Source organism: Mandrillus leucophaeus, unplaced genomic scaffold, assembly GCF_000951045.1.
Source record: "Mandrillus leucophaeus isolate KB7577 unplaced genomic scaffold, Mleu.le_1.0 Scaffold190, whole genome shotgun sequence".
Taxonomy (NCBI): Eukaryota; Metazoa; Chordata; class Mammalia; order Primates; family Cercopithecidae; genus Mandrillus; species Mandrillus leucophaeus.
In genome coordinates, this window is record NW_012101921.1 from 4,434,972 (window position 1) to 4,459,644 (window position 24,673).

Sequence of the window (24,673 nt, forward strand, 5' to 3'; positions counted from 1 at the left end):
GAATGTATCTGTAGCCTCTTCCACCAGCCAGTGTATTGGAACTTGGAAAGGAGGCACGGTTTCTATAAAACTGTTTATTGAGAAATAGAAATTTTTAAAAAAGATTTATATTTAATTGCTAAGCATCTGTGAATAAGTTGAAATTGGAATGAGTACGATTCATTTCTTCAAACGCTGATTTCCACCTGGAAGATAAAATCTCTCCACAAGATGCAAACTCAAATCATGTCCTTCCCACACTATAGTTCAAGTCTCATACTCTGAAAAGAGAACCATAGTGAGGTATTAGGGGACTGAGGTTCTAGCCCAAACTTGGCCATTAACTAGCTAGCCTCTGTGTGCTAAGCAAGCACCTGGATCATTTAGACCTTACTTCATAAATTGCAATGTCTCTAAAGCACCTATGAAAAATAATAACGAATTAGTCTCCTGATGAGTAAACACGATTTCATATTCTTCCAAAAGGTTATTGTTTTTCATGTCACTAATGGTATGAATGTAGACTTCCACCATAGTATTTGCTCAGCCAAAATCTCTTCAGTGCTGCTGGGCAGCATAAACAGATGAGAAACATATTCTAGCCTAAATACAACGTTCTGGGTTTGAAGCCATTGTTTCAATCATTTGTTGAGGGTGGGGCCAAGGAGGAGAAATGATGGAGTTCACAATAACATGAACCCTTTACTGCTGGAGAGAGAAGGAAATCTGTTTTCTGTCCTGAGAAGTCCAGCATGAGTCCATAGAGACCGTGATGACTTCTCCATTCTCAACAACTCAGCCCGTGCACTTTGATCTCAACTTAAGAACACTCGTGTGTCCTGGTGTGAAGGGGCTGATAACAGTATAACAGCTCTAGAATTTTTGTATTTTTCCCAACAGAAAGATAATTGTGGTGTCAAGTTCAGAGCAATAGTTCGGTTTAAATACTGTATTTTGAAAACCTTTCTCGAGGAGTTGTGATTCTAAGAGAAAACAATTTTCTATATGGGTTAAGGTTACAAATTTTATCATAGCAAAGAGAAAGGGACAAAAAAAAAAAAAAAAGCCAGACAGAATCATTTCTCTCTCATAAGTCACTTAAAGTGACCATTCTGGGACTCATTCCAGGCTCCCATGATTAGAGACCTGCATGTTTGTAGATATCCCCAGATAAGCCGCAGATATGAGCACCCATGACATGGGCTCTGCTGAATGAAGCAAAAGGATTGATTTAGAGAAAGATGGCCTATTGAATGTGAATTCTTCCATGTTGCTGGCCTGGAAACTGGTAAGCATGCACCTTTCAGGCCCAGGGCAGTCCTACTCCCCAGAGGATCTATCCTGTCTACTGGTGATAATTGTCCTGCCAGGTCTACAGATTGTGGATATAGATAAGAAAGCCAGTGAAAGTGGATTGAGTGCAATTAGAAACTTATCCACACAAGAATTGACCTGTGATTGCATTTATAGGTAGAATCAGGTCTGGAGTAGAGACAGCATATAAAGCTCAGCAAATAGATCTTGCAAAAGAAGAGGGATTCATTTTTTATTGCTGTGAGTTCTAGGTTTAGAACAATTTGTTGCTGTTCTCCATGAATGCAGCATGACTTCATGTGTGTCGTGTAAACATGCCCCTGAGAAGAAAACAATGAGGTCCCTGTCCTCAAGCAGTTTATGTTCAAAAACAACATAAAGAAAGGGATCAAAGTATTTTAATGAAACCTTGAATGTGGGATCAGCAAATTTTCTTTATCAAAGTATGATTGATTTTTGCGTTTTAAAAGAAAGGTTTGCTCTTCTGTTATGAATTCTTTCAAATAGAAAAAGTGGGCACTAAAACGGGGGCGGGGTGGGGTGAAAGTGAAAAGAAGGAGAGAGAATGAGATGGACAGAGGGGAAACTGAAGGAATCAAGGGAGAGAGAAAGCAATGGGCAAAGTGAAGGGAGGGAGTTCTTTCAGCTTGGAATACATTGGGGCTGGAGTGGGAGTATTCACCCAAACTTCAGGCACCAAGGTTTGACTACCAGTTGTAGCTAGAGGGAATCTTCCCACAGGTGTCTTTTCCAACTTGCTCTTGGAGAGACTGCCATTAACCAGTACAAAGCCCATGAATCTCTGCAGGATTCTGGAAGCATTATGCTCAGCCATTAAAACAGTGCGGCAGACAAGGGAAGAAAGCAGGCACAGAGAGGAGAGGGAACATAGTGAATGCTTTATAAACACTCTAAATGGGGGGAAATAATGACCTCTGACTTCTTTGTGGTTCTTAACTCATGCTGCCACAAGATTGGTTATAAGGTCCATATCACACTGTGATATGAAAGTATTAATTGAATAGGGGCAATCAGGATTTCTATGTGAATAATGACTTAGAAATAATATTCTGCCCAGTTCAACAATGGAATGGGGAACCAAGGCTTCACCTGGCTACCCAGTTCTTTTGATGAGGTCAGGTTTTTTTTAAACTCTGAGGTATATATATTTTGTGTCCTGTTTTAACTCTTGAATCTGATATGAATTTCTTTAGAGTAACTTAAGAAGATGGAATAAAATTAAGGGAAGGCAATATATGATGGACGATAGTATTGTCCTTTAAGTTCGAATTATGACTTTCTGACAGACACCTTCATCAGCTCTCATCTGAATAGTGACTCTTCTATTAAAAACAAACCGTTTAGTTCATAGTAATGAACCAATGTCAGTTTCTTAGTTTTGAGAGGTGTAAGATGTTAACAATGGGAGAAACTGAGCAAATGCTAGGAACTCTCTACTATCTTTGCAACTTTTCTGTAAACCTAAAATTATTCCAGAATAAAAAGCTTATTTAAAGAAAAAAACCCAACCATGTATATGGGCTTTGCCGTGAACATGTTTGAATAAGGGAGCCCTCAGTGCTACATTTATGGGAGCATTTTCTTAATCTTTCTGGAAATGAATGCTCATTTAAATTTGATATCCTGAGAAGCTGGTGAGTAACCCTATGCTCATGTATACCACCAGACAGGTCACTAGTTGATCAGGCTGAAATGCTCACTTATCCGATGTTGAGTCAGAAAGAGAGGAGAACTTAAAATTAGCTGACTTCTTGGACTGGTACCCAGCACTAAAATAAAATAATCCCTTAGCATGCTTACTAGCCAAAACCTACTGTATCACATTGTAAGTTGCTTTAAAGTTTGTATTTTCTATTAAGCTTACTGTGTGGTGTGTTCCCGATCATGTAAAAGTGTCTAATGGTTACTGTAAAATTAGAGGCTGTCCAAACAAAACTTAAAATCCTAAAACTTTCTCTCCAATGTATGATATTTCTTGGCTACATTAGTAAACAGTTTGACATGTGTTTAAACATAATTCAATTTTTTTATCAGATCGTCTTTTCTTAAATGTATGTCTAATGAAGTGTGTGACTGTATAATAGAGGAGACAGTATTTGATTTTTAATTTTTATGTTAAATGGTTTCCACTGTTGTATGCCCATTTGAGTTTTTACAGTAAAAGACAAATATAAAAATGTGTGTCTGTATCACTGTGCTTACCATATTGTTTTACTGATGTTTTTTTGTGTTCATCTTTTCCCTTAAAGAGTGAACTCCTTGAAAGTAAGGGCTGTGGTCTTAGTATCTCACCCAGTGCAATATATAGTAAGGATTCAGTAAATATTTGTTTGGATGAATAAATGAATGAAATCACATTCAAATGCATTATTTCTCCTTTGAAGGGAACCAAATAGCTGCCAGTCAATTTGCTCTCTTCACTGCCCTTGTTTTAGGGTGGCCTCACAGTTTGGACTGGTTTTTATCATTGCTATCATTCAGCTACATATACTAACCTTTCAAATCTGTAAAAAGTATTTAAAAAAAAGAGAAATTGTTCATGTTTCAAAACCTATTATAATGCATTTTCAAATATGTCAGACACATCTTTGTTAAAATTAAACCAGGGATTGGTTTTGAGCGAATAGCCCTATATCCTTACAGATGCTGTGGATGGATGCATCTAAGCTGCTTATTATATTGATGGGTTTTGCTGCTCTGCAGCAAATGAAAACAGGCAGCTGCTTCCTCCATCAAAGCAAAAAGCAGCCTGAGTTTTTATTAACCGAGTGTTCATTTCTTCTATTGCCAAAATTCTTACACAAAACAAAAGAGCAGTTTTAGCACATTATTGCTTAACTAGACATGAACAACTGACAGCAAGTGATAAGCCTGTCTGCTTTTCACAACTGGTAATCATTTTTGGAATAGATGTTTTAATATAGTTGAATATAAATTTTGTAATTTACATCTACAATGGTACGTAAATTTATAGATCCAGTTTGTTGCAGGAGAATGAAGGCTATAATCACAAAAGGCTTTTCCCTGTGTTGTTTAATTTTTAATGACTATTTGAAAACTGGGGAAGGAAAATGAAATCAAATTCATTTCTTAAAAAAAAAAAAAAAAGGTGTTAAAGACAATCATACAAGTTGGTTGGAGACATTTGTAGATGGCCCCGACAGAGCAAGACCGCTGTGTTTACAGCCGGGACGTGCTTAGCACTACATTTCCACATTAGTTGCAGTGAGCTGTCCAAGTTAGTGCAGCAGCAGAAATTTCTGGAGAGCAGACTGTCATGTTTCCTTCATACCAATGAATAATGATGAGTGGAGATACAGAAGGACAGAGTCCTGGCCATTTTGCACAGCTGAGATTCTCAGCCAGCTCTCATACATATATATGTGTATACACACACACACACACACACATATATATATATTAGCAATCTGAATGTCATACATTTACTTTCAGATGGCATGGCAAAGTGAGGTTTGTTTAAAGTAGGTTTAGAGTGAACCTCAATGAGATGTTGCCCTACTTACCATGTCAATTTGCTGAGTAGTGTTTTATCTTTTGGAACTTGCTAATGGCAATTCCTGCTGTAAGAAGGGGAGGCAGTTCTCCTCCTTCCCTCTTCCCCACACAGAAATGATTCTTTCCTCAAGACCTAAGAGAGGGAACTTGGAATAAAGGCAGTGTGATATGCTGGGACGCGCACCTTCCAAACAACATTGCTAAAATAAGTTATGCTGCCTAACAAGCCTGATACCAGGACTGTTTAATAAATGTGTTCTGTTCTTGCACCTGGAACATGCACCTCCTAAATACTATTAACTCTCCAGGAAAGCTTGCATAAATGTGTAGAGCATGCATTCCACATGGAACACGTGGCTTTCCATTTGTTTGGAATTTAACCATAGTGTTTACCTGCAAATGAGATAAAGCTGGACTCCAAGGCAGGAAAATGCTTTAGAAATCAAATTCATGAATCACAGGTAATGCCAGGGAAGAAGCTCACTTTTGCTATTTTGGTATGCCCTGTAACAAATATGTGTCTGTGTTCAGGACGTGGCTTAACACCTAAGACAGGGAACAATAACGGTTATTCCTAATACTTTCTTTCTTCCGATCCATTTGGCACATTGCTGCTCTTACATGACTTTTCAAACAGGACACAGTGCTATTTTATTTATTTATTTATTTAGAGACAGAGTCTCGCTCTGTTGCCCAGGCTGGAGTGCAGTGGCGCGATCTCCGCTCACTGCAACCTCCGCCTCCCAGGTTCAAGCGATTCTCCTGCCTCAGCCTCCTGTAACACAGCACAATTTTAAAAGGGAAAAGGGTGATCTCATCAGAATGATGGCCTGATCGTCTCACCCTGAGGACACTCAAGCACAGCAGGGCCTTGAGGGAAGGCATTGCTTCCCCCAAGTAAAGGAATAAAACTGACCATGAAAGTCTTCCTTTTTCTTCTTCTTCTTCTCTTTTTCGTTTTTCCACTGTGGGAAGGACATGTGGTGTTTCTGGGGAAATCCATGTCATGTTTTCCCTCCTGCTAGGAACTCTCTGGTCTGATTTCCTGGGTCCCCTTGTCCTGGACATATTTCTTCTCACTTTCTGACATCCTCTCTGACCAATGGAGATGGAGCATGTTCTCACATAGGCCCAGATAGCTCATATCAGGAGATGTTCTTCCACCTGTGCTTTGAGACCTCAGGAACATCTCTTCTGCCCTTATGTAGTTTGTTACACTGAGGAGAAGGAAATTCTTCTGAGGAAAAAAATATAGCAGAGAGCTATGCTCAGTATTGGAGAGGGAAAATCATACTTGAAGATGTTTTCTGTTATTCATATGCTTAAATAAGCATTCACATCTAGTGTGTATAGATGTAGAGCAGTTAATTTCTGAAGCTCTGAGATTTCATTAACAAATGTAGTTCTAATTCCATCGAAATAGACATGTAATGAAGATTTAACTTCTAGGACCATTTTGAAACCCATCTAAAATATTTCCTGGTAGAGGTTTAAATTTGAGATTATAGTGAAAATAAAATATTTTAACCAATCTGATTTCTTTAAAATGTCTCAGGCTAGAGCCCACTTGTAATTTTATAGTTTTCATTTGGAAGTGTACACATATAATGATCTCTAGTCATTGGATTTAGGGTTGAAAGAGGCCTCAGAAATCAATTCAACTCTTCCATTTTTATTCTTGAAGTGAGAGCCCAAATATGATTTGTCCAAAGTCCCCAAATTAGTTATTGACAGAGCTATGAGAACTAGCAACTAGTTCTCTTGATTCTAGGAACAGCCATCAGGGTTGGGGCAGAGAATGTAGTGATGAGAGACTGGGCTCCAGAGTTAGAGTGTGTGGGCCTAAACCCTGGCTGTGCTGCTTCAGCTCACTGTTCTGTTTATGCTGTGTTTCGTTGTGCCGTTTAGCTGGTCATAAGGATAATGCATATCTTATAGGGTTGTTTTAAGGATTAAATGTGATCGTCCATGTAAAGTACACAGCCCAGTGTTTGACAAGTAGTAAGGGTTCAACAAGTGATGCTGCCACTGCCAATAACAATAGCAGGGCGCAGTGGCTTACGCCTGTAATCTCAGCATTTTGGGAGTCCAATCTCACCACTTTGAGGCGGGTGAATCACCTGAGGTCAGGAGTTTGAGACCAGCCTGATGTCTGACTAACATGGCGAAAACCCGTCTCTACTAAAAATATAAAAATTAGCTGGGTGTGGTACTCGGGAGGCTGAGACACGAGAATCGCTTGAACCCAGGAGGCAGAGGTTGCAGTGAGCCGAGATCGCCCCACTGCACTCCAGCCTAGGCAACAAAGTGAGACTCCATCTCAATAATAATAATAATAATAATTTTAAAAATACTAGCAAACACTAACTGAGCACTTACTAGCTCCTATTCTGATTAATCCTTAGTCTATAGTATGGAGTAGGTAGTATTATTACTTTCAGATAAGGAATTGGGGAAGGAGAAGTTAAATGACTTGCTGAGGTCACAAAGATAATAAGTGTGAGAGGTGTCTTCCAAGTTCATGTCTTCACCCTCTAAGCTACTGCGGCGATGGCTATGGCTGCCATGCATTCCTTTTTCTCAGCGGTGCTTCCATATCTTCTGGTCCTGTCTCCGTTTCTCATCTGTCACTCAGCTGCTTTCCCAGCATCTGCTGGAAACCTGACCATCAGTCCTACAGCCAGGGCCCCTGGGGAATGTTGCCTGAAGGCTGTCTTCCCCTCCCTGCTTCAGTGTCAGGACACGGCTGGGACCTTGTCCATCTTTTCTTTACCTCCTAACCGTCACATTAATAGTCTGAATTTAAATGGACATTTTAAATTTTAATGCATTTTTAATCAAATCAAATCAAATCATACCCATAATAAACAGGCCATCCTATAGTCCTAGAAGAATTTATTGTTGGAATACTTGAGTAATTTTTTATGTCCCTTCATTTCTTCTGCTTCCACATGCTCCTTATCTGCCTTTCTCTCAGCTCAGGTCAGTTGGCTTCTCCAGGAGCAGGGGAAGAAACGACATTGAAAAACAACTCATTTGGACCCTTGTTCTTGTAATCTAGTGAGACGCAGCAGAGCCCAGAGGTTAAGAATAACAGGTCTAGAATCAGATTGCCTGGGCTCAAATTCCAGCTCTGTGACCCAGTATCTGTATGACTGGGGAGGTTTCCAAACCTCCCCGTGCTTTGATTCCCTTCTCAGCCTCATAGTCCCTGGGCAGCATCAATGTTCCATAAATGGTAGAGTGTCACAGGGCAGGCCTCCATCTGCCCACCATTCTGGAATATTCAGACCTTCTCTCCTATTCAGATGTTCTTTGTGACCTGGCTCCACAAACACAGGGAGGCCTACATTTAATCATATATTGTACAGAGCGAGTCTGCTCATGGGTCAAAGCGGGAGGACAAGTATAGAACATGTATTGTTCATACACATGTAATGATTGTTTTGGATCGATTTTCAAAGCTCCCATAACAAGGGCACATTTATCCAAAGTTCATTTTTGTTTTGATTTTGTGGGTTGTCAATGAGGAATAATAATATCCCTCAAAGTACCATAAAAATGTAATTCAGGTTGATAAAATTCCCTGAATAGAAACTTGTCACAATAATAATAGTAATAGCAGCAGCATCATTTCTATTTTTAATAGTAAAAAAAAATTACTCTATGTTAGGCACACTTCTGAATGTCTTACATGCATTATCTCATTTAATCCCCAAAACACACCATGAGAAGGTACCTTTATTGCTTGTACTTAACAAATGAGAGAACTGAGGCATTACCCAACAATCTGGCCAAAGTAGCCACCTCCCACTCCCATAATTATTCTCTATTTCATTAACATGTTTTATTTCCTTCACAGCACTAATCACTGTCTGAAATTATCTTATTTGTGTCTATTTTCCCTATGAAAGTTATTTAGGCAAAGTCCTTGTTTTAATCACTGCTGTATCCCCAGCTTCTAGAACAGGCCTGGCTGCCTTGATAATTGTATGTTGCATGAATCAGTGAGGCTTAAAAAGTTTAAATACCTTGCCCAAGATCACAGAACCAGAAGAGCCAGTATTCAAGCTGCACTGTAACTCTGGAGGACGAGAGCTGGTTTTCTACTGTAGCTTTTTATAGTTGAAGACCCCCTAGACATAATCTAACCCAACGCTATCATTTTGCAGATGAGGTTACTGAAGCTCAGAAAGGGTAAATTATTTCCTAACATCTCACAGTTTGTTAGTGGCAGAGCCAGAATCAGACCCCAGATCCCTAGGTAGTGTTTTTTTGCACCATGAATTCAGCCTCTTCATTTCATATAAAATTGAAGGAAAATCCTATATGCGTCTGCTGTACATCATCCGCCCACTTATTCATGCCATAAACCTAAGTCATACTTGACACTTCCCTCTCCCTTACCACCCCCTTCATCTAATTAACTAGTAAGTCTTGTCAGTGTACCTTCTAAATATATCTCAAATCTTTCCACTTTTCTTCATCTCTGCTAACCATCACCCAAGCCACCACCAGCTCTCATCTGGGTATTAGTAGTAGCCTCCTGCCTAGCTTCTCCCTGCCTCCTCTAATTTCTTAGAGTAGCCAGAATTATCTTCTAAACTGTATTATAAATCTGGTCATACCACTATGCTGCTTAAAACATATCATTTATTCTAAGGTGTGACTTAAAATTCTTAACATGGCGTCTGGGCCTAGGGGGTCCGGCCCCTAACCACCCCTCCTCCGGTCTTATCTTGTATTACTCTCTTCCTTTCTCATTTATTCTAGAGCTCCACTGACCTTATTTCCATTCCTACAAAATTAATCCCTCTTCATAAAACTTTGTTTCATGGAGCTCCTCTTCTATGGACCACTTCTTCCACTCTGTCCTCCTCTTCCTTCTCTATTGGGCTCTTCCCCACTCTGGGTCTCAAAACTAGACTGAAGCCGCAGTGACCACGCTATCTCCATCCCTGTTAATCCAAAGGTCAGAAACACTGTAGATGCCAAATAAATATTTGTGGAGCGTTCTGTAGTCCTCTTGTGTATTTCTGCACTGGGTTGACACATCAGTGACAAGACAGAAATATGAGTTGGATTGAAAGAAGAGACAGGGTACAAACACTGAAACAAGCCCAGGAAGCTTCCATACTCATTCCAACATGAACAGCTTTTCTTTTTAGTAACATCTACCGGTGCATTTCTTCTTCCAGGAGGTTTGATGGCTTAGCTAAGTGTGTGTTGGCCTCTCCACTTGAGTCTCAGATTTGAGAGAGGCCTTTTTTTTTTTTCCTGACTTCTGTGTGATAGGCTTGATCACTTACTTTGAGGGAGCTAGAGAAAGGTCCTGCTTCGATGGACATCAGCTGATCACAGAAAAGCCGTATGTCTGCTGTGAGAGCTGGGTGTGTTGTCATCATGCAACAAGTACAAGCAGTTCATGGGGAGAAGGGAGCCAGCGGTGCTGCTTGTAGGATGCTGTTGATCAAAGCCTTAGGACTGCCCTCCAGGACAAGCTAGGAGAAGTGAAAAGCTCACAAATGGAACTGATCTAGAAGGCCCCATGCTTAGCTGGATCCTCAGGTTACTGAATTTTAGGATTTGCTCAGTCTTCAGATTAATCATAGTTGTGTTTTGTTTCCACATTAACTATGAAACTTGACATTTAAAATAATTCTAGGCCAGGTGCAGTGGCTCATGCCGTAGTCCCAGCACTTTGTGAGGCTGAGGCAGGAGGATCACTTGAGCCCAGGAGTTCGAGACCAGCCTGAGTAACATAGTGAAACCCTATCTCTACCAAATATAGAAAAATTAGCTGGGTGTGGTGATGCACACCTGTAGTCCCAGCTACTCAGGAGAGAATCACCTGAGCCTAGGAAGTCGAGGCTGCAGTGAGCCATGACGGCGCCACTCTACTCCAGCCTGGGTGACAGAGTGAGATCCTGTCTCCAAAAATAAAATAAAATAATTCTAAACTTGCCACTTCACTAACAATAAAAACAACAAAGTGGTTGCATACATTAAGTAGATCACATTGCCAGTTTTCCACCTTACTCTTGCTACACAGACAGCCAACTTTTCCTGTTTTCATGTTGACCGGCTATAGGCTTTCTGGAGTCTGACGAGTTCAACAGGCCCAGTTCTGACAGAAGCATCTGCAGGGAAGCAAGCCTTTGTTCAAAAGAAAATGTGATGAAACAAAATGACCATAGATATGCAAGTACAGTGTAGTACTCTTCCGTTTCCAGACAGAACTCTTACCTAGCCAGTGCTTTTATGAAGGCCCAAAAGATGAAGGAGGCCTTTCCTCCTATGAAATAAACTCATTTGATTTATACAGAAAGCACTAAAGAATAGGAAATGATATGCTTCTTAACAACTTTTATAGCATGTATTTAGAGAATACTTTTCTAGAATAAACTATTAATTTAAAAGTTTGGGGATGCTTTTTTTAGATTAACACTTTAGCTACTATAAATGCCACTTTGGGCATTCTGCAACGCTTCATTGAGTGATGTCAACAATGTAGCAGAAGTGCTATAATTTTCGGATAAAGCATTAGAATCCATTTTTTAAACTTTTAAGTTCAGGGGTCCATTGCAGGTTTGTTATATAGAAAAACTGCATGTCACGGGGGTCTGGTGTACAGATTATTTCATCACCCAGTTAATAACCATAGTACTATAATATTATTAAGGGAACATAAGAACCTTGGGATCTCACCATTAGTGTTCTCGTCTTGTACGTCCTTCTTCTAAAAATTACTCTCACCACCTTTCCAATGAATTTCTCTCTAGTCTAGGAAGTCCCCCTACTCACTGTTCTTCCAGAATGAGTAATGAAATCCCACCACGCTGAGCTTAAAGCGTTGATGCTAAAATGTACTCTGGAAGAGATAAGAATATGTCTTGGATTCCAGAACTGTCCTACAAAGCTATATTCAAAGGACCATACATTTCTGGGTTTCAGGTAAACTTGGAGACTGATCAATGCATTCCTTTAAGAACCCTCACTAAACCTCTATATAGGGATGTTTTTAAGGCATAAACCCACATGAATGACAGAATGGCTGTTTTAAGGGGCAACATGCAATAGCAATAAAATTTCAGAAGCTGGAAGGCAAATGCATGAGAAGTCATTGACTTAGCAGATATGAGAAAGCCATATGAGAAAGCCATATGAGAAAGAAGATATGAGAAAGCCATATGAGAAAGCCATATGAGAAAGCTGCGAATCAACCCAATTTAAACTTCTGAAGCCTTGAAAGGCTCAAAAATTGGTGGAATCAGATGTAGCCGTTTCTCCATATCCATGGGTTCCGCATCTGAGGATTCAGCCAACCTGAGATCCAAAATATTCTGGAAAAAAAAAAAAAGAATACTAAAAGTAACACAAAAGTTTTTATTTTATTTTATTTTTTGAGACAGGATCTTTCTCTGTCACCCAGGCTGGAGTGGAGTGGCACGATCTCAGCTCACTGCAACCTCCACCTCCCAGGTTCAAGCGATTGTCCTGTCTCAGCCTCCCGAGTAACTGGAATTACAGGCATGAGCCACCGCACCTGTCTAATTTTTGTGTTTTTAGTAGAAATGGGGTTTCACTGTGTTGGCCAGGGTGGTCTTGAACTTCTGACCTTAAGTGATCTGCCCGCCTCAGCCTCTCAAAGTGCTGGGATTACAGGCGTGAGCCACTGTGCCCGGCCAAAATTTAAAAAAAAAAAAAAACGTTATAGCAAATATTTACATAGCACTTACATTGGATGTGCATGCAAATACTACATCATGTTATATAAGGGACTTGAATATCTGCAGATTTTGGTATGGAGTGGGGGAGTCCTGGAACTAATCCCACACAAATACTGAGGGGCAACTGTACTTCTAAAAGAAGGAGTTGAAGGGGATGAAACTAAGGAGAATTGATTGAGAGTTGTTTAAGAAACAGTTATATCCCCATTTCAGGCCACTGGGCAACTATTCCCCCTCTATTCTGACAGAAAACTGGAGGTTTATTCTTTGGAGAGGGTTAAACTGGGGGTTTGGGGGTTGGGAGACACCCGGCACAGTTGAAAGCAGAGAATATGAAAAGCCAGGTGGAGTGACTAAGGGAACATATGCAGACTGAATGCTGAGCCCCACACCCTAACCCCACTCACCTACACTCAGCCTTCTTTACTTCCAGAATTACCAGATACCTGAGGAAAGCTTTTAATGTGACAGATACCAAAAACAAGAAACAGAAAAAAACAACTTGAAGAAAATACACTTTATAAAGATGAGAAAACTTAAAAGAAACTATAATTAATATTTTCAAATAATTAAGACATTGCATTTCTGAAACAGGAATAGGATGCTATATAAAAGAAATATTCAAAGAATGACCATCAATAACAATAGCATAAATTAGAAGAACAATAAAAAGGTTGGAAGATAAACTTGAGGACATTTCCAAGAAAGTAGAAAACAATAAGAGATGCAAAGCAAGAAAGAAAAGATTTTTTTAAATAAAAGGATGCGTTCGGGAGATTCAACACCCAAATAATAACAGTTCTAGAAGAACAGAACAGGAAAATATGGAGATAAGAAAATAATCGATGATACTTCGTAAGAAACTTCCCAAGGACTGAAGAACATGGAGTTTCTGGATTGAAATTACCCACTGAATCATGCAAGTTCTTAAACATTCACCTCTTATACCCCCTTTTTCAAGAAACTACTAGAGGATGTGTTACACTAAAATGAGGGAATGAACCAAGAAAGAGGAAGACAATGGGTAGAGGAAACAAGAGATGGAACCCAGGAGAAAGGCAAAAGGAGCTTGGGATGGTAGTGAAGATTAGGCTGTCAGCTGTGTACCAAGCATAAAGGGCATTCAGTCCAAACTAAGGCAGGTCAGAAGATACCAGGAGATACTTCCTCATAAAGTTGATAGAACACCCATTGTGAATGAATGTATCGAGAGGAGAAATGGACGCATTTGAGGTTTTGTTTGAGGTTGCATACAAATCTTAGCAAATGAGAGGGGGAAAGACCTTTATAAACTCCAGAGAAAACAAAAATTTGTGCATGAAAGAAAAAAACAATCATAGTTTACTACATAGCTCATATTTCATAGTCACAATAAAATCAACTGGGGAGTGATCTTACCAAAATTTTAACATTATAACTATTATTGTAAAATTAAAATATAATATTAAGCAGGTGATGTGGGGTAGATAAGGGGCACACATGTGTGATGTGGGAAGAGGAATAGAGATAAAAGCAAAAAAATGCTAATTTTGCACAGTGGGTGTTCAATAGATATTGCCTGAAACTGAAAAATCAAGAAGCTACAATACAAACATATTATGTGGAAATATAGACACAATTACCAGAAAAGTTAGCTAAAAAAGTTGAAAGTAATAGTTTCTGTGGAAGCAGAAATACTGGGGAAAGGGGCTGGGTACTGTTTGTCTTAACCATTCTAACAGATCCCAATGGCTCTTTAAACCATGTGTCTGTATAACTAATTTGAAAAGAAAATGTTTTAGAAAGGCCATTTTATTCCCACAAACAAGAATGAGAAAACTTAAAAAAGTAGCAGCTTAACCGGGCGCGGTGGCTCACGCTTGTAATCCCAGCACTTTGGGAGGCTGAGGTGGGCAGATCACGAGGTCAGGAGATCGAGACCATCCTGGCTAACACGGTGAAACCCCATCTCTACTAAAAATACAAAAAATTAGCCGGGCGTGGCGGCAGGCGCCTGTAGTCCCAGCTACTTGGGAGGCTGAGGCAGGAGAATGGCGTGAACCCGGGAGGCAGAGCTTGCAGTGAGCCGAGATCGTGCCACTGCACTCCAGCCTGGGCGACAGAGGGAGACTCCGTCTCAAAAAAAAAAAAAAAGAAAAGAAAAGAAAAAGTAGCTGCTTTATTGAGATATAATTCACATACCATACAATTCATCCAGTGGTATTTAGTGTATTCACAGAGTTGTGCAACTGTCACCACAATTTTAGAACATTTTTGTCACCTCCAAAAGAAACCTTATACCCATTGGCAGTCATGCTCCATTTACACCTAACCATCATTAACCTAGGCAGTTACCATGCTACACTCCATCTTTATGAATATACCTATTCTGAATATTTCATATAAATAAAAACATACAACATGTGGTCCTTTGTAACTGGTTTCTTTCACTCGGTACAGGCATACCTTGGAGATACTGAGGGTTTGGTTCCAGACCACTGCAATTAAGTGAATGTCACAATAAAGTAAGTCACACAAATTCTTTGCTTTCCTGGTGCATATAAAAGTTATGTTTGCACTATACTGTAGCAATAAGTGTGTAATAGCATTATGTCTAAAAAAATGCACATACCTTACTAAAAATACTTTATTGCTAAAAAAATACTAATGATCATCTGAGCTTTCTGTGAGTTGTAATCTTTTTGCTGGTAGAGGTCTCGCCTTGATGATGGCTACTAACTGATCAGGGTGATGGTTGCTGAAGGTTGGGTGGCTGTGGCAATTTCTTAAAATAAGACAACAATGCAGTTTGTCACATTGGTTGACTCTTCCTTTCAGGGAAGATTTCTCTGTAGCATGCGATGCTATTTGACAGCATTTTACCCACAGTAGAACTTCTTTCAAAGTTGGAGTCAATCCTCTCAAACCCTGCCACTGCTTTATCAATTCAGTTTATGTAATATTCTAAATCCTTTGTTGTAATTTCGACAGTGTTCACAGCATCTTCACCAGGAATTGATTCCATCTCAAGAAACTACCTTCTTTACCCATGCATAAGAAGGAACTCTTCATCCTTTCAGGTTTGATCATGAGATTGCAGCAATTCAGTCACGTCTTCAGGCTCCATTTCTTATTCTAGTTCTCTTGCTATTTCCACCTCTCAAAATCATCCATGAATGCTGAAATCAACTTCTTCCAACTCCTGTTAACACTGATATTTTGACCTCCTCCCATGACTCACAAATGTTCTTAATAGCATCTAGAATAGTGAGTCCTTTCCAGAAGGTTTTCTTTTTTTTTTTTTTTTTCCAGAAGGTTTTCAATGGACTTTGCTTGGATGCATCAGAAGAATCACTGTAGTTGGCAGCTATATCCTTAAGAAATGTATTTCTGAAATAATAAGATTTGAAAGTCAAAACTACTCCTTGATCCAGGGACTACAGAATGGATGCTGTGTTAGCAGGCATGGAAACAACATTCATCTCCTTGTATATCTCCATCAGAGCCCTTTGGTGACCAGGTGCATTGTCAGTGAGCAGTATATAATATTTTGAAGGAAATTGCTTTTTTCTGCGCAGTAGGTCTTAGCAGTGAGCTTAGAATGTTCAGTAAACCATGCTATAAACAGATGTACTATCATCCAGGCTTTATTGTTCTATTTATAGAGCACAAGCAGAGTAGATTTAGCATAATTCCTTTTCTCTTCTTCTTTTTTTTTTTTTTTTAAGAGACAGGGTCTCACTATGTTGTCCAGGGTGGAGTGCAGTGGCTATTCACATATTCAATCATAGCCCACTACAGCCTCGAACTCCTGGGCTTACTCAAGCAATCCTCCTTCCTTCCCCTCCTGAGTAGCCCAATAGGCACCTGCCACTGAGCCTGGTTAGATTTAGCATAATTCTTAAGGGTGCTATGATTTTCAGAATGGTGAATGAGCATTGGCATCAACTTAGTCACCAGCCACACTAGCCCCTAACAAGAGAGTCAGCCTGTCCTTTGGATCTTTGAAGCCAGACAGTGAATTCTCTCTAGCTACCAAGGTCCTAGATGGCATCTTCTTCCAATGGAAGGCTTCCAATGTTTGTCTGCATTGAAAAATCTGTTGTTTAGTGTAGTCACCTTCATCAGTGATCTTAGCTACATCTTCTGGATAACTTGCTACAGCTTCTACATCAGCACTTACTGCTTTGCCTTGCACTTTTATGTTACAGAAATGGCTTCTTTAAACATCTTGAACCAACCTCCACTACCTTCAAACTTTTCTTCTGCAGACTCCTCACCTTCAGCCTTCATAGAATTGAAGAATTAGGGCCTTGCCCTGGATTGGGCTTTGGCTTAAGGGAATGTTGTGGCTGGTTTGATCTTCTATCCAGACCACTTAAACTTTCTCCATATCAGCAATAAGGCTGTTTCACCTTCTTATCATTCATGTGTTCACTGGAGTAACACTTTTAACTTCCTTCAAGAACTTTTCTTTTACATTCACAACTTGTCTGTTTAGTGCAAGAGGCCTAGCTTTCAGCCTATCTCAGCTTTTAACATGCCTTCTCCATTAAGTGGAATCATTTCTAGCTTTTGATTTAAAGTGAGAGACATGCAACTATTCCTTTCACTTGAACACTTAGAGACCATTGTAGGTTTATTAATTAGCCTAATAATAGGGAGGCCTGGGAAGAGGGAGAGAGATGAGGGAATGCCAACTGGTGGAGCAGTCAGAATACACACAAGATTTATTGATTAAGTTTGCTAGTTGTCTTATATGGATGCAATTCATGCCGCCCCAAAGCAATTACCATAGTAACATCAAAGGTCATTGATCACAGATCACCATAACAGATATAATAATAATGAAAAATTTTGAGATATTGTGAGAATGACTGAAATCTGTCACAGAGACACTAATTGAGCACATGCTGTTGGCAAAATGGCACCAGTGGACTTGCTCAGTGCAGGGCTGCCACAAACCTTCAATTTGTAAAACTGTAGATATGTGGCATCTACAAAGCAGAATAAAGAAAGCTGCAATAAAATGGGGTATTGCCTGTATGATGTTTTCAAGTTCCATCTATGTTGTAGCATGTATCAGTTCTTCTTTTATTGTCAAATAATAATCCATTGTATGGACGTACCACATTTAATTTATCCATTCATCAGTTGATGGACATTTGGGTTTTTTCCACTTTTGGGCTATTAAGAACAATGCAGCTATGAGCATTTGTGTACAAGTTTTTGTTGGACACATTTTGATTTCTCTTGCGTAGCAGTGGAATTGCTGGGTCATATTATAATCTACATTTAACCCTTTAAGGAACTGCTAGACTATTTTCCAAAGTGGCTACATAATTTTACATTCCCACAAGCAGCACATGAGGGTTCCAATTTCTCCACAACCTCACCAACCCAACATTCGTTATAATCTGACTATTAGATTGTAGCCATCCTAGTGGGTGTGAAGTGGTATATCATTCAGGTGTTGATTTTCACTGAGATAACTTTTAAAAACTTAGATTAGCAAAAATTAGTATGTTGAAAAAAACCCTATCTGGGCAAGACTTTGAGGAAACAAACACTCTGATTAGGAGTGTAACTTGGTACACATTTTATGGAGGTCAGTTTGATATATTAAAATGTGAAATATATGTAACCTCTGACCAGATATCCCATTTCCTAGTATTTGACCTAAGGAGAAAACCATATGTTGGGAAAACATGTATTGTCATATTGTTCTACTGTTGATGTTAATGGCAAAAACCACAATTACTTTTGCACCAACACAATAATCTCATTATATCAACAACTTTGAAACTAACTTAAATATCTATCAAGAGAAAACTGGTTAAATGAATTCTGATGCACACATAGAATATCTAAGCAATCATTATAAATAATGATGCAGGTAAAGTATATTTTTATTTTCATGTAAAGCTATCTACCACATATTGAATGAGGGAAAATCAGGTTATTGAATATCTTCATGAAAAGATCCCACTGGTGTAAAATACCTGTTTGCCTAGAAAGATCTTTTGAGATGATGTCCAAAATGTTAACAGTGATTATATCCTAGTGGTCAAATTTTACATGATTTTTTTTTACTTTGTTCTTTGTATTTAATTTTGTTGAAAATCAGCCTCTATAATTTTTTGAGACAATTATAAAACTATTACAAAAGACTGCATTTTAGAAGTTACATTTTTGTACTTAATCAAGGCTTAAATTTTAGTTAGATACTCTTTCCCTATCATTTCTTTTTAAACCTCAAGCTAAACGCATAAAGAAATTCACTATAGTAGTGATTATATTCACTTGGTGTAGAGCATTGTCTTATGCTCTTCCTTCAGAGACTTTTATTTATACTTTGGTCTTTATAGAGTTATTTTTATGTGGAGATATGACAGGTATTAGGATTTGGGGTTCCAATAATAGGAACAGGTCAAAATGGTTTTCCATCTTTCTGGTTATTGGGATAACCATTTTGGATTCACATATTCTCCCTTCCACTCTTCCATCCCTCTTTGCTGGAGAATAACATTAACAACAGCTTTCTTTTTCTTTGAGTTACTATGTGTTAGGAACCATTCTAAACATAGGCATGTATTTTACTCATCTAACTCTCAGGCCAATCCTGTGAGGTTGACAATACTGCAGTGATATTTTACAAATGAGGAGCGTGAGGGATAGAGAGGTTAAGTAACCTGTCCAAGGTCACTCCACAAAGGAATGGCAGAGCTGGCACTGGAGCCCAATAAGTCTGGTTCCAAAATATCTGTGATCTAAACTGCCACACTCCACTGCCTCTCTGACTTTCCTCCTAAATATGACTCCAAACACTTCTTGGAGGTTTTCCTTGTTTCTCCCCCAAGCTGTCATTCCTACCAGAAATGCCAGAGAGGCTGAGATAGTGTGTACACCTGACTGGGCTTTCCCGCAACAAATGCTCTATGGAGACACCTCTTTGCTGTTTATATATTTACCCCCTGAATTTCTTAGGAGTTTACTTAACATTTCTTTGACATCCTCTTCTCTGAAACGTTTGGATTTCTTACTCCTCAAAGTTGGAGGATCATCTAGGGGGAAAGAATTAAGCCTTTTTTAGATGTTTCAATCTTGCATTAAGACCCATCAGCAGAGTGCTTGGTGCTGAGTCAGAGAACATTTGCTACCTGTGCCCAGGACTGCATGGTGCTCTCAGCCTCAGGAAGTGCAAGATGCCTGGTGCTCTGCCTGATCTTTGGGTCTGATTAATTGGGGGAAAACATAATTTTTATAAGGTTACAATTTATTCTAAGTATAAGGGTAATATATGCTCATTGTAAAATTTTGGAAGATACAAAAAGGCATAAAGAAAAAAATTAAAAACACTTATAATCCTACCATCCTGTGATAACAACTAGAAACTATAATTTCCAAGCACGTTTGTCTTCTCTTTAAGCAATTCATATCCATTCATGAAGACTAAGTATTTGAAATCAGTGATTTATGGATGCTAATTTTAGAAAATGTCCATCCATGCAATTTAGCAGGTAGAATTATTGCTAAATTTAAAGATGTACCAAAGTTGGTGAAATTAAAATTTCTTAATCTTATACTCCAGTTTGATTTTATTTAACTGAAGAAAGACATAATTGTGGCCAGGCGTGGTAGCTCACACCTGTAATCCCAGCACTTTGGGAGGTCAAGGTGGACAGATCATGAGGTCAGGAGTTCGAGACCAGCCTGACCAACATGGTAAAACCCAGTCTCTACTGAAAATACAAAAATTAGCAGGGCCTAGTGGCGTGCACCCGTAATCTCAGCTACTCAGGAGGCTGAGGAAGGAGAATTGCTTGAATCCGGGAGGCGGAGGTTACAGTGAGCCGAGATCTTGCCATTGCACTCCAGCCTGATGATAGAGCAAGACTCTGTCTCAAAAAAAAAAAAAAAAAAAAAAAAAAGACAGAATTGTGCATGTTTAAAAATATTAGCATGGAATCAAACAAAGAAATATAGTGACTTCAGTGGTTTTATTTGCTCCTGTGTGTGATCGTCCCATTTATTTTTGCCTAATATGGGCTGCATATATAAGTAAGTTTTCAACTGATACCAATTAATTTTATGTGCACAAGATGAAGATCTATTTGAAGTACCATCAAAATTTAACTTTTGATATTTGTGATTTTGGTTGTTACTGTTTTGGCTGTCTTGTAATCAAAATTTAGTATAATTTATTTAGGATATTTTTCTATTATCCTGGGGGAAAGAGTTACAAATCTCACCACTATAAAAATAACAACAATAAAAGACACTCATGACATTATTGTAATAACTATGTTGTTTGATTCAAGTTGAAATAGCTTGTACTGAACATTATTTTTAAAAGCCATTTCTTAAAAGAATAACTTCTATAATGAAAAGGTTTATCCTCTTGTGTTTTCTAGGTATCTGGCCATCCGAAGAGGTGTTGGCTTACTACTGCCTCAAGCACAGTAATATATTCAGGTACAGAGCTGCACTTAAGATATTTTTTAGCCCATCACGGATATTGAATCAACATATTAAAAATTGCCGTGATTACATTCTTCAAATTAAATTGTTAGAAAAAAATAAGAAAAAGAAAAACGGAAAACAGAAGGGAAGAAAAGGAAAACAGAAAGAAAGGGGGAAAAGTTCACAGTGAACACATGTTGCTTCTCAAATGAAATCTGAATCGCCTTGGGTACTAATATTGCACAGCAAGATTTTTGCTGTATGTCAAAGGCTTTTGATTTCCACTCAAGGCATTTTATTTCACTTTGATTTGGGGGAAACAAAAGTGAAGCTCCAATCAATCCTTACTGATTGTGAAGGTCAAAAAAAAAAAAAAAAACCAACCAAAGACATTCTTTAAACTTCTGCCAGGGAAGTCACTACAGAATGTCTGATAAATAAATACCTCACAGCTATTATTTAAAGATGCCATCCCACCCCTGGTTTTAAAAGTATTTTTATATATCTAACAATATGTATTTGTGAACTATAAATTAGCATTATGGATTCATGCACAGAAATAAGTGTTTTCAACTGTTAGTGTGCATTACAGATCAAACCCATGGATGGAATTCAGGAAAAAAAAAATCATTTGAAAATTCTGAAGATGTTTGGTAGACCCAGAAAATACAGGTTTTTCATTTTAATTATGATTTTATAGAAGTCATTCAATATATACTTCCTGAATAGCCCATTATTATTCCAGATAAGTCACTAGTGATCATAGCTTGTGTTTTAACAGTATGTACTTACAAGATTGGGTCAGTAATATGTATTTTTTTAAGCTCTGTGGGTCCATATTTACCAACCAGTCTATAATTGCTTTGAACAACCAAACACTTATTAAGTGTGTTTTGAAATATTAATGTCCTTGCTTGGCTCCTTCTCCTCCCTTTCCCCCTCTTCCCACCTCTCCCTCCCTTTTAATTTTGCTGTTTTTCTCCTCTTGAGGTAATAAACTTCCCAAACTGGGAAGAGGAAACAGTCCTAAGAGTCTAAGCATATAAATAAGAACAGGGCAATTTTGAATGTGGGCTGCAGAGCTGCCCTGGAAGTCTGGCGTTTGCTCATCTCGCTGTGCTTAAGCTTGACTGGAGCTCCAATCAGCGAGCAGTGGGCCAGGGCGAGAATGTCACACGTTGAGGGCTGATATTTAGGCACAAAGGGGAAGGTAAGTGCAGAGTCCCCCCCTAGACTGTCAGCTTTAACTCTGAGCTGCTCTACTTTTGAGCTGTGAAGTCAGAGCCCAGTCATTACTTTAGCCTGGGTTTGCTGGCTTAACCATATTATGTCCCTGCGTTGTTTATTCACTGTGTTGTGTTGGGGTCAATTGTAATTTAAGTGTTAATTGCTAAATACTCTTTGTGTAATTGTTCTTTATGGAGACTGTTCAGCTTTCCAAAATGTTTCAGTTTGTTTTAGAATTTTTTTTTAAATTCAGGAGTGCATCTATTTATTTTGTATGTGTTGTGTGTATGTGTCTATAATATAGGTATATACACACTCACATATATTCTTCATTTACTTGTCTAACTGTTTTTGAAGGAATGAATGTGGATTAACAGTGTTATCCTTTCCTAACAATTATCTTTCGCTACTCTAGCTAGTTTAGTTCTAAAAGACAGCGCCATTGACAAGGGAAAAAAAGGGAACCTTCTCAGATTTTTCAGCTCAGCGGTGGTAATGTTGCAGTGAACACTAATGAGGGAACCCCCACTGATTTGCCTGCTTTGTGACTTTTCTATTTCATAATTATTTTTAAAACGCAAAACGACATGAGGTAGCCTAGTCATGTCTCTACAACTTCCTGGTAGCGCCGTTCTTACTGCAGATGGCAATTTGTTCTTGTAACATATATCTCTCTCTGACCATTTTCATCTAATTTGTATGGGTTCTACCATTTCTTTTCTCTCTTTCAGGGCCCTTGCTGTGTGTGAGCTAGGGGGTGGCATGACATGCTTGGCTGGGCTCATGGTAGGTCTTTTCTCCATTCCAATCCCATTCAGAGGGAGGAACAAAAGGAAAAATGTTCCAGGGCCTCCAACTGCTGGGTCAGAGAACCGTCAACAGCATCAGCTGCGGTCAAGCTGCCGGGTCTTGAGAGACCTTCTAGATTGACTTACTTTCGGATCATATTGATTTTAGGGTTGCCTCGATGAGCAGAAACATTTTACCTCAGTGTAGTCAATATTGCTTGTTGTGACATTCCAGGCCTGGCACAGCCTTTCTTTGCCATAGCGAAAGCATTTTTTTTTTTTTTTTTTCAGATTATAGTCCCATTTGCTAAGATACAGGAATAGCCCGGCGAATCACAGTTGGAGCACCATGATATAGCTGCTAATGTTTTGCCTGCATTATTACACCAACAAACATGATCCAGAGCGCTCAGTAATTAGATTCTTTTGAATTAGATTGGCCATTCAGGAACGTCGTTCCCCATTCTCTGGGTTCTGAGTCATGTATTCAGGAGATATTATGTAGCAGCACAGTGCATTAGACAAGTTTTTATGTCTCTACAAATAAAAGCATATTGTTACACTGATTGGCATTTGACAAACCTGTCGCTCTTATACAATGTGTCGAGGTTACAGCCCAATGTGCGAGCATGTCAAAGCTCACAAAAAAATTACCCTCACAAAGCCATCTGCCTGCAATGCAAAGTTATATGAAGGGCATCAGGCAGTCAGACAGAAGCAAGCTGAAAGGCAGAGTGACAGCCTTGTATGATGGCTCTACTAGATAAACAGAAGCCCACAAATGAAAGCCTCTCAGAATACCATCATCCGCTGTCACAATGCAATTACCGAACAGAATGATAGCAAGATAGAGGCTCCCGCAAATGGAATGATAAAAGTATTGACTGATTTGATTGAATGATTAAAATAATGCAGACATAAAATGAAAAAAGATTGAAGATTGTTACAGAGAAATAGGTGAGGAAGCATGATACTGAAGGCTTGTCACTCCTGTCTTCACTTCCACACAGACAAGCATATTTGCTCATTGTTTGCTGTGCTCCCTTTTTTTTTTCAGGTTGCTATTTCTGCAGATGTCAAAGAAGTTCTGTTAACTGATGGGAATGAAAAGGCCATCAGAAGTATCCTTATTCAGATAGAAAACGGGTTTGTTGTGCTCATTCCTTTTTCCCGGCTGAGTAACAATTGATATAAAGAAAGACAGCATGGGGTATTAAAAGAGAGCTTCCTCCCCCACATACATGATAAGTAATTAAGAAAAAGTAGAAATATATGAATTCCTTGCATACAACTCCGTGGGTTTTTTTCTTTCCATGGATTTTTATAGACATCTCTCAGTAAAGGGGCCTATGTTTTGTGGACCTCCCGAGGCAAGAAGAAAATTGGTTTCATAATTTCCAAGCATTCTTGCTCTTTTATTTCCATTGGAATTTGCCAGTGTAAAATAAATTATTTGGTATTTATTGTATTTGGATATTGCTGGCAAATATTAACTTCCAGCTTCATGTTTGTTATTACCTTTATGCACTTGATATTGTATGTACTGTGTAATATTGTGCCTGCTCTAATTGCTAAGGGGTTACCTATATCCCCCACTGGAAACAGCTGTCAGTTCTTCATTATTTCCTTTTATTTAGGACTTTATTTAGGATTATA

The 24,673-nt window shown here is 38.8% G+C and overlaps 1 protein-coding gene across 1 annotated transcript in view; it reads left to right on the top strand.

Moving 5' to 3' along the window:
- Nucleotides 1–24,673, top strand: part of CAMKMT (calmodulin-lysine N-methyltransferase) — a 406,998-nt gene that overhangs the window by 319,790 nt on the left and 62,535 nt on the right. Inside the window, exons 4-6 of the mRNA XM_011978214.1 lie at nt 20,954–21,014; nt 22,961–23,015; nt 24,075–24,138. Of these exons, the coding sequence (XP_011833604.1) occupies nt 20,954–21,014; nt 22,961–23,015; nt 24,075–24,138 (180 nt within the window). The remainder of the gene's footprint in view (nt 1–20,953; nt 21,015–22,960; nt 23,016–24,074; nt 24,139–24,673) is intronic.